Source organism: Archocentrus centrarchus, chromosome 15 (genome assembly GCF_007364275.1).
Source record: "Archocentrus centrarchus isolate MPI-CPG fArcCen1 chromosome 15, fArcCen1, whole genome shotgun sequence".
In the NCBI taxonomy this organism is placed as follows: domain Eukaryota; kingdom Metazoa; phylum Chordata; class Actinopteri; order Cichliformes; family Cichlidae; genus Archocentrus; species Archocentrus centrarchus.
The window spans coordinates 12,922,443-12,933,831 of NC_044360.1; the positions used below are offsets into that span (position 1 = coordinate 12,922,443).

General features: G+C 42.0%; 1 protein-coding gene across 1 annotated transcript; it reads left to right on the forward strand.

The window, feature by feature from the left end:
* Positions 1 to 1,173: 1,173 nt before the first annotated feature.
* Positions 1,174 to 9,969, forward strand: klf5a (Kruppel like factor 5a). The gene is made up of 4 exons (XM_030748252.1): positions 1,174 to 1,508; positions 2,562 to 3,678; positions 4,896 to 4,955; positions 7,698 to 9,969. The coding sequence occupies exons 1-4, from the start codon at positions 1,344 to 1,346 to the stop codon at positions 7,874 to 7,876; spliced, it is 1,521 nt and encodes a 506-aa protein (XP_030604112.1). The 5' UTR covers positions 1,174 to 1,343; the 3' UTR covers positions 7,877 to 9,969.
* Positions 9,970 to 11,389: the final 1,420 nt, after the last annotated feature.

Sequence of the window (11,389 nt, forward strand, 5' to 3'; positions counted from 1 at the left end):
AATAGAGATAGATGTGGCATGACCCAAAGCATATTGCACAAGCCACCCAGGTGTTTTTGAATAATAAAGAAGTGGAATATTCTGCAGTGGCCAAGCAAATCACCTAAACTCAGTCTAGTTGAGCATCACTTTCTGGATACAAAAAGCAGACACAAGAGCAAACAATGATTGAATACAGCTGCAGTAAAGCATTTGGTTTACTGCATTTAGTTTATCCACAAGTTTCAGACTGTCATTGTTTTGGCAAAGGATGCTTAAAGTGTTCCAAATGAACACTGGAGAAATTAGAGGAACAATTACATTTGGTTATATAAAGATGGCTCATATATTTTTGTTCAGCCCACTGAATTACAGCTGAACGTCTGCTCTTCGCCTTTTTCACTTCAGATCTGCTGAGGTGGAGCCAAAGGCAAGGACATGAACATTGTGTCACTGTCCAAATACTTTTTTGACTCGATTATATAGTGAGAGGACCTTGGCTTTTATTTTGACTCTGTTCCGTTCTCCTCTATTAAGAACCAACAACTTTATCAAAGAACCATACTGATTTGCTGGGTTATATAAGTCAGGTAAACCCACAATATTTTCATAGTTTGATGACAATACAAATATTTCCTGTAATAGAGACCGTCTCCTTTTACTCAAGTACTTCATAATAGTTTGGCGATACTTTTAAGTATTCTGCTCTGTTACTCTTGTCTAGTAGCTTCCCTTATTCCTTACTAGACTATTAATGCAAATCTGAATCCGTTTATAGATTATAAACACAGCATTACATAAGAGTCCACACCTCACACCTGCACCTGCTGTAACTATGTTAACACACGTGAATCCATGATATCCAGTTTCTGATGAATTTTGCTGTCCGATAACTCGCATATTTTTATATCAGCTTGAAAAACATTACATTACAAAAACATTACAAAACTATGTTGGTTAAGAGGGCTCTGATGAGTTTAACTTTCACTACTTAAATGCGGTTTGGCCAGTCTTGTGGATTTTTTTTTTTTTTTTACGACGCTGTTGTCGGTGCCTATGGATGAAACGTAGGGCGGTGGCCAGTGAATGAATGATCAAAGCGTTTTTAAAGGTTTGGTGGGCGGTGCATGGTCTGTATTTACACTGGGGCCGCTCCGCCCTACAAACGAGAGATAGAAAACTGTCTGTGGGCCGGAGCAGAGGGATGAAACAAGTGGAAGGAGATGTAGCCGACAGGCACACATTAATTACTCCAACACACGCACTACACCTCGTCGGCTCCACTCCTTTCTCAGTACGCTGTAGCATCCTCCTCTTTGCATAACGCAGCGAGCGATCGTTTTGCGGTGCTGCGTCGGAGCTTCATGGCCGCAACACTCACGATGAGCGGCGGCGTGCAGGAGGATCCCTTCTATCCGCTGCAGAAGGCGACTCTGCCCGCTGGATTCCCCTTGGAGGACTCGGCGTTGTTCGGCTTGGACTGCAAGATCGCCGAAGTGGATAAGGCTGGACAAAATGACTACGCACAGGTAAACCAGTTAGAAATCAAACCGACTCTACACATTAGTGATGTATTTCACTGAATGGGCGTGGCAGTCTGGTTGTAAATCCAGCTTGTTTTGTTTTATTATAATTTTTTTTTCCGAGTCTACATTTCATTCGCCCTCTCTGCGTGATCTTAACCGTCACTTTATTTAGCACTATTTTCGGTAATAAGCGACCAGCTGGACGCGTAGCCGAGCTCCTACGCTTGCAAACGCATTCACCGCATGTTTTCTATGCCAGCCAGTTGGTCACCAGTTGTTGGTCTCTTCTTGGCGTCCCTTCTCACATCATACCACGCTGACAACAACTGACTCCAGCTTCGGACAGAAAGGTCCCGGCAACTAGTTAGAAAGAAACTTGTGCAACATAGCAGGGTGATCTATAACAGCTGGTAGGATCAAGACCCTCAAATAGCAGCCCATCCCCAGACTACTGCTGCTGCTGCTGCTGCTGCTGCTGCTGCAGGGAGACATGGGTGTTTCCCCATTCCCTTTCATGTTGCTGTTTCATCCTCTGCTGCACTGCTTGTCTAACTTTTATACCCGTTCGACCCTCCAGAGTTACAGGAGCTATAAAGTGCAATAGGAATGAAGCATTTTGAGGAAAGTTATTCACCTGCGGTGGCCTGTTTGACCAGTGATTGGCTGCTCTGTTGGTCTTGTAATAGCTGCACATGTTCGAATTTCCCAATGCTCAAATGAGAGGTGTTAGATCAGGTTCTTTTTATTGACATAACATAGTCTAATCCTCAAATGTGGGCCTCACAGCTGTTAGGTTTTTGAGTTCAGCCTTGCAGGCAGAGAGGGAATGTGGCAACCACCTACTGATGACTACTTGATAAATAGTTTTAATGTTTTAGCAGTGACTGTCCTATCAAACCTTTGTCTTCTCATTATGGTGCTTTAGAATAGAAGCACCGAGGAGAACTTAGTGAAGTCAAGAGTTTAGTACTTTTCACTCACCAAAAGTTTCCTTTTATGTTAACTGTTTTTTTTGTTGTTGTTTTTTTTAATGTATTTTACTTTTTAAATCCTCAGGCAAAGTGTGAGATGGACAGATACCTCTCCCCTCAGCCTCTTCCCCTTCCAACTCCTGCAGACAACCAGCAGAAGTCGCTCAGAGACAACTCGTCTGGAGTGGATCAGTTTTTCACTGACGCCGGGGCTCCTTATACCCTCAACATGAATCTTTATCTCCCTGATGTCGGCTACCTGAGGATGGGCTTGTGCCAGCAGGTGCGGTCCCCTCAACACCAGAACCACCCAAGTCTGACTCATATTAAAACAGAATCTGCCTCCTCGTGTTTCTCCTCTAACCTGCAGCCGCACTGCTCCAACACTGCGCCCACAAGTAGCTGCAGCACATCCGGGCATGGCCCTGGCAGTATTGCCATGGAAAACTCCGCCACAAACATGACATTAACAGGGTTACCAGAATTCACCAGTGTTTTCAATCAGCTGGGATGTAGCCGCAGTGGTGATTCACTGCCAGAAGTGTTTGTCAAACAGGAAGTGTCACCACAGTTCGAGCAGCATGCTCTCCACCACCATGACAACAGTGGCTCGCTGTTTCAGCTCCTAAATTCTGGCTTGGATCATCGCCATGGCAATGGCATGGAGGCTCAACAGCATCAGCAGCAGCAGCAGCAGCCGATCCAACACGCTACCACGATGCACACGCCTTTTCATGATTTGCCAGTAGCTTCTTCTGCTTCACAACAAGACCAAACTGTCAAGTCTGCCTACCGTGGTCTGGGTGGTGGGGTATACACACATCCTCATTCTCAGGCACATCCCCATTTCCTCCAGCAGCAGGTGCCCTACCTGCCGCCCTCTCCGCCAAACTCAGAGCCCGGCAGCCCTGACAGGCAGAAGGAGCTGCTCCACAACATGTCCCCTCCTCCATCATATGCTGCCACTATTGCCTCCAAACTTGCAGGTAGCACACCCGGACTTGGACCTGGCCCCGGACCAGGTGGCTTAGCTTTGCCCCTCACTTCAGGTCCCTCACCAGTCACAGGCCCAGCCACAGTCCTTCCTCAAGCCCACATAACACCCACCGCAAACCCAGCACAGAACACGATGTCTGTCCGCTACAACAGAAGGAACAACCCCGACTTAGAGAAACGACGGATCCACCACTGTGATTACCCAGGTTAGAAGAATGACACACATATGCCACTGTATGTGCACCCTGAATGTAATCAGAGTTGTGTGTTTATTTTATCACTGGCATTGTGGTGAATGGCTTTTGTTCATGTTTTGGATGATTTACCTATGTCTTTGGGTCATGAAGGCAGAGTACACACTGTGCTGGCATGAAAATATTTTGGCAGTGCAGACGGCCTGTTACTACCTTTCGATCAGCTATCTAGTTCAAATGCTATTTTGCATATATTAGCACACCTCAAATGGCTGTGGCACTTTCAGCTATGAGCTCTCAGACAGTGTTGTGGCTTTAAAGTAATCACTGGTATGATTGTGGAATGAACCTGTGTGTGTGTGTGTGTGTCTGTGTGAGTGCATATTTTTACATGTGGGGCCTGTGTTAATTAAATAGATGATCTCCTTGAATCATTTGATCATTTTTTTCCCACACACACACATTTTCATGCAGTTACACTTGAGATTGCATGCTCAGATTAAAGTATTTATTTTCTTTAGCTGGAAGACGCACACACACACACACACACACACACACACACACTGTAGCTGTATGATGTGTAGCTACTTGTAGGACATGCAATGTCAACTTGCCTGTGGCAGCATGTAAAATAGGCTTAAGCAGAGACTTCTGCAGCACGTTAGCACACGTCTTACTTCTTAAAAAGCCAGATGAAGCAGATCCATCATATTCACAGATCCACACTTCATCCAAGTATACGTATATTATTCCCTCTGCTGCAGCTGCTCACACTTTAATCATAGCTATACATGAAATCCTATTGTTTCCTTACTTAAAGTCATAGAATATCGGACGGCTATCTTTCTAAATCAATCATAATCCTTAATGACCTTTCTGACATTGCAATATACAAACTGTATTGCGTGCAAGGAGAAGACAGAAGTTTTTCAGGTATTATCCTTTGTGAGGCTTGTGGTTGAATGCATTTTAATACCAAATCAGACTATGTGAACTGCTTTTTAACACAGCCCAATGTTCATTTTGGAAAGCAGCAGATGAGATAGAGCAGGATTTGAGGTTCTACAAAACACACATTTACTATATTTGATTCCAAACAGCTTCTGTTCTTCATTAGTTCAGATTTTTTGAATTCCACAGCTTAGTTTATTGGGTAAATGCATATTTGCCACGTGTGAATTACTCCGATTAAGCCGTCTGTTTGTGTTTATCTCCATGTCTGCCCTTAGGCTGCAAGAAGGTCTACACCAAATCGTCCCATTTGAAAGCACACCTCAGGACTCACACTGGTAAGATATTCCTCTAATTAATGCAGCTTTTTAAAAGGAGACGCATCAAAAAAATGACGCTGCCGACAGGACTCGTATTTCAGTATCTGCACTGGCACTATGTTGCTAGGCAGAGTGTTGTGTTCTTGGCATGTGTGTGTAAATGTATCCTACCCCATTCCCATCCTCTGCCCAATATACTATTCCATCAAAACAGGTGGAAGTGACACACTTCTGCCAGGGGATGACTCTCAGACTATGTGGTCAGCGGTAGACGTGTGGTGCCGTGTTTTTTGAATCCCGCTGCCTGTTCAGGAATTGTTTAAATGCTTTAATGCACTTTTCTCAGGCTAGATTGGCTTCTTTGCTGCTATATACATAAACAAGATCTTCCCATTTAATTCCTTTCCCTTTTCATTTAATTTGATTCCCTTTCTTCTTGTCACATTCAGATTTGAACTTGGTTTTGGATGAGCAAAGTCAATAAACAAATACTTAGGTGTTGGGGCCCCACCTCACTCCAGCTAACAAAACAAAGCTTCTGTTGATATCTACACATTCCTCGCTCATCTGGATACACACACAAAAGCCAGAATCTGTCCCACTTATGAATCTAAACTACTTGTCCGGAACATCGTTGTGGGTGTGCGTGCCTTGCATTTTCCGATTGGGAACATGACGTGACAATTATATCTGGCGTCACTCATGCTGCGACCTGATTGTGGTTATTGTACTTATTACAGACTGCAAGATGAGAACTCGACACGTAAATGTTATGTAGCAGCAACTACATGTCCTTTATTCTTCTGTCGGCCTTGCTTAGTTATTTTCTCCCCTTTCTTTCTATCCTGTCCTCTCCTCTGTTTTTTTTTTGCGCTCATCCTCCCATCTTCACCCCTCCCCTCTTTTATTTCTATCTTTGTCTGTTACTCATTCTCCATCTCTTATTCAGCCGCTTGAATGCACACGTACGTACTCATATACAAGCGTGCACTCACGGACACTTCCACACACACCTGTCAGTAATCTCTATGAGATGATTCCTAATGCATCTAAGTCCCACTGGGAGTTCCCACTCTAATCTCCATCAACATCCATTACCCTGATTGTTAGTGTGTCTATCTGTGTGCGTGCATGTGCGGGTGGGTGGACAGTTTGCGAGTGTATTGTGAGAAATATTCTCTATCTGCACTGGCAGTCTTTTTTTTTTCTTCGGTAAACAGCGTCTTCCCATTGTCTCTCATTGTGTTTGGTTTAAGGTGCATGTTTCTAAGTTTGGAGATACTGTGGTTATTTTGTAACAGGTTTACTTGTGGGTTTGGCTTTTTTGTTTGCTTGTTTTTTTTTGTTTTTTTTTTTGCAATGCTGCAGAACTTGCTGTGCTCGTTTTTTTTTTTTGTTTTTTTTGAAAAGTTGGTCATCCAAATAACAAAAGGAAAAAATGTTTTCTTGGGTGTCCACAGCAACATTTATCATGGAGAAATAGTTCTGTTTTTTTTTTTTTTTTTGTTCAGATTTGAAAACCAGCCATCTCTGTGATTCATGTTGGCACTCCAGTTTAATGGAAGTTAATGGAATTATCTTTATGGTGCGCAGAGCTTTGAAAAATGATTCTTAAATAGTTGTTTCCCCCCCCCCACAATTATTATTATTAACTTTAGCCTCAGTGGCCTGAATAAGCCACAGAACACAGTCAACATTTTTCACTATTTTCTCAGTACAGTGGAATTGGAGGGGTATCTGAAGTAATGGGGACACTGGTTCTGGATTGTGTTTTTGATATGCAAAGAGAGGTTAAAGGCAACGAGGAGTGGAAGAAGAAAAACAACAAGACAGTCTGATTGATTAAATTTGATTTTGCAGCACAGTGGCTCACATTCATGAATCACAAAAGCCCCCCAAAAATGAGATGTTATTCCACTTAAAACTTTAAAATCTGGATAAAAGTGTACAAAAATTTGAAAAGGGATGAATCTAGTGAACCAAAAATTCAAGTTTCTTCCAGTACTTTCATATTTCATATAAAGATTTACTCTTATCAGATACAGTTAAATACAAAGAAGCAGTAGATATGTCAATATGTACAAGTTAAAAGTCTAAAGGTGTTCTGTGATGTCAGGTCTTTTGTGTGTATTGTACTTGAATTAAATTTGTCGATAGCATTTTTAATTTAAGTTGCAGCAAAATAAATTATAATTAGCTGCTTTGTACTTGGTAGGTGCTTTTTCTTACTTACTTATTTATATTTTAATTTTATTTGGGTGAAAAACCTGTTTAAATCCAGAAGACCTGGACATTCATTGGTCAACTTGTGGACCTAAGACAAAACTCTCCCTGAGGGAGAAAGAGCACACTGGTTGTCAGAAAGCACCTGGAGCTGCAGCTGAATATGGCTGGTATGACAGACAGACGTATTTGACAATAGAGACCAGGCACCGTGAGAAAACTGTGAAGCACTGGTTGTTGCATTAGCGTGTGTGTGCTCTTGATGAATGCTTTTGAGTGACAGTGTTATGACTGTATATGTTGTTAGACAACCGGAATTTTCAGTAAAGCCTGTTTTCCTAGTTGCTCCACCCAACTCTATGAATCATGTTAGTCAGGGAATTGGCTTGTGTCACTATAATTGTTGTCACAAGCACTATCACTAACTGAATATTGACACAGTCCTGCTGTGGTTCTGATCATGTGATCAAGTGAGAGCTCAGAATAGACCATCAGAAGGTGGCGGCACTCATTCAAACTCTTTCTCCTGTCCCGCAGGTGAGAAGCCGTACAGGTGCACGTGGGACAGCTGCGACTGGCGTTTTGCTCGTTCGGATGAGCTGACGCGTCATTACAGGAAACACACGGGCGCCAAACCCTTCCAGTGTGCGGTCTGCTCACGCTCCTTCTCCCGATCGGATCACCTTGCCCTGCACATGAAGAGACACCAGAACTAGCAACAGTTTGCACACACGCTCAAACATACAAAACACTATCTTGTCAAACAGAAAGCACTCACTCCGTGACCTGCACCTACATTGTCAGAAGCTGCCTGATGCAGAGTGACTTTCACTGACATCACAGCTCTTCCCGGTGCTGCTGTCGTGTGATAAAACACAACGATAGCCTAACAAACATGTTGCTCTTAATGCCAAGTGGAACAATTTGGAGATTATAAAGTAGGAAGACAGTAGCCAGATGAAGTTCTGGGCTCTTAACCACCGGATACATATATTATAGATGTGTTTGGGCAAATAAAAAGATGAAAAATAATAAAAAGTGAATGGCAGCCCATTTGGACTCTTGGGTGTGACTGGAATGAATTAAAACAGCATCTTTTGTCTTTATTCTAACATAGAACTGGCTTAATTTTCTTTTATAAAGGAGAAGCTTTTGTTTGCAAAACTAGTCAAGCCAAATCTTTGTTTACTCACTGATTTGTTAGTTTCTCTCTATAACTGGAATATCCAGGTTTTTATTTCTTACCAAATCCTTAGATTTGCACTAGAATTGGTAATCTAAGCCTCAGCCATTTTGGCCCAAGTATCTCATTCACCACTGGAACGATCATTATCACTACTGGACTACATCTCTGTGTACACCACACAAATCATTGCTGTTCAGATATTAAAAATTGAAGGCATTTATACTCTGGAGAGAGGTAAGAGAGAGCAGGGAAAAAGTGAAGGGGGGGGGGTGGAGATGGAGAGAAAGACAGAGGGAGAAATTTTTGATTTTAGAGAGAGGAGATTGGAGGATGATTGAGAAACAGAGGGAGGTGGATGGATGCTAAAGAGCAGCAATTAGGTGATGAATTATTCAGGTTGTCTTTTGATGGATTTCCAACTAGAGAAATGTAAGGAGAACCCATAGACGTGTTCTAGGACTCATTCAGTTAATACAGAATCAACAGTATTTGATGCACAAACTTGAACGTGCACTGAAGTGTCTTCAAAATGCAACATGCTATCACTGTGCGTCTATCTCACCCGGCGTTTTACTTCTTTTGAATATTTGAACCAAAGCATCATGTTCATCACCATCGACATCTTATTAAGTGCCTCTTTCTCTCATTTATGCATTTTTGTTCTCTAGTAGCAGAGGTGTGATCAGTGTAGTCAGGCCTTTTGAAAACTTGGTGCTTTTTTTTTTTTTTTTTTTTTTTTTAAAAGTCTAAATCTGTTAAATCTCTAGGTTCGGCTTTGAAAAGGTAAATCTCTTGAACTAAAAGGTTAACCATCCTTGTGGTAATGTAACAGCAGAGCTCTACAGAGCTATCTTAGCTCAGTCAGTCTGTCAACAAGTCATGGGCGCGTTTTGTTAAAGGACGGGTTCACTTTGTTTTTTTTTTTGTAACTTTATTATTAGCTTCTTGTAACTTTGGTTCAGATTCTAATGTTGGAAGTTTATTTTTCCCACAGAATATGGAATTTGTTACAGTTGCTTGCATTGAAATCACTCATCAAAGGGATCTCATCAACCACCAAGTCTTTTAATGTACATATGGACATGAGGGTATTGTTTCTTTTTTTTTTTTTTTTTTTTTTTTTTAAAGTGTGAACCTATCCTTTAATGTACACCCGAATGTCCATTTGATGGTGAGATTTAGCCTGCACTTATAACTGTATTTGTTCATTCACTGCAGGTAGCATATCGATAATATAGCACTGTAATGTATAATGATAAATCTGACTATTTATTTGATTGTGTAGAAGCAGGGGTTGCATCTGATCAACCGTCTTTTTCCCCAGCAAAAATGCCTTAATGTAAATATATGCACTGTAAATACATTTTTTGTTTGTTTTCCTCTTTTGTTATTTTTTTGTAAACAACAGGGCAAACAGAGGAGAATGCCCTGCATCCAAAAATGTTTGAGCCTTTTTTCTTTGTTTTTTTTTTTCTTGTCAAAGCTATTTTGATGCCATTATTTTATATATTGTCCTTCCAGCAACTTGTTTTGTAGATCCTTTTTTTTTTCTTCCATGGTAAACGTTCCAGAGACAAAAGTTGTTTTTTTCTCAACTGAGTGAAGCTCATGCTAATAAAGTCAACTGACACTTTTACAGATGTGCTCATTGTGGTGAAATTAATGGGGAGAGTTCTTCTTTCTTCTTGCTAACAATGTGTCACACTGATGTGGTAAAGTTAGTAGCCTGTCTGTGAGCTTCATATGAAAGCCTATCCATGCAGTGCAGATAGAAAGTGTGGTACCTGTGGGACAATAAACATGCCTGACCGAGACAAGATAAACGAGACATAGTCACACTTAATCTTTTATAATCTGAACATTTCTGTGGAAGTGCTGATCCTTTGTTTCTGGGCTTTTCTGCGGTAGGGCCAGCATACTTAAAAAGAAAAAAATAGGAGATAAGAAGGGAAGATGTGGAAGAAAGGCAAAGCACTCTTGTCCAGGACCTGCAAGTAACCTGAGGAACCCTTGCTGATCAACAAACAATAGTCCTTTGATATCCCAGCAAGAGACAATGGACAAGAAAATAAATCTGACCACCACTCGAGGACCGTAGGGGAATCCCACTGTACTGAAATGTTCAAACACGCATACACACCATATGTTCTTGGTTTAAGTCATAAATGTGACCCAGGGTCTCTGTTGTAATCTACCTCAGATGTCAGAAAAGTGGGAGGTGGAGGGGAGAGAGTGAAAGAAGTGAAATGCAGAACAACCTAAACAAAAGAATCTCTGGGGGAACCCAATCAACCACTTCCGTCCTCCTACATCTTGTCTCCTTCTCCTCCTCCTCCGCTCTTCTTATTTAATTTCATTTTCTGTCTCTTTGTCTTTCCATGCACCGTATCCCCCTCTCCTCCCCGGTGGAATGTATTGTATGAAAGTCCAGGGGCGCTGCTCCGCAGGTCAGAGTGGAGACTGTTCTCATAACCTGCTCCACTCCTAATCTTTTCCCCTTTTCTAATCACGCACCTCTTCCCTCTCAAGTCCTCTCTGCTCTGTAGTTTTTTCCACCTGAAACTCATGAATCTCAGTCAAAATCTCTCTTACAAATTATACAGAATATATCACAGTGAAGACTCACAGGTGTTTTATGAGTCTGAAAATATTAAAAAATTAGGTTGAACGCCCCATAACCACCACCACCAACCACCACCAGCAGCACACACACACACACACACACACGCACGCTCAACAGCGATGAATGAGTGGGAGCTACCGGTTCATGTTTTGGATCAGCTAAATTAATGTCACACATCTGGAAGAAGACTCCTGCCTGCTCCACCCTCTGCTGTGCTGCGTTGGTGTGATTCCCAGTTTCCCTTTGTGCGTGTGTAAAAGTGTGTGTGTTTGTGTGTATGCTGGTATAATGTTTCCAGTACTCCTCTCTTGGAAAAGACCACCCACCCAGAAGACCAATAGAATGACTACAGGGAGCCCAGCTAGACACAAACATGTATGCGCACACACACACACACACACACACACACACACACACACA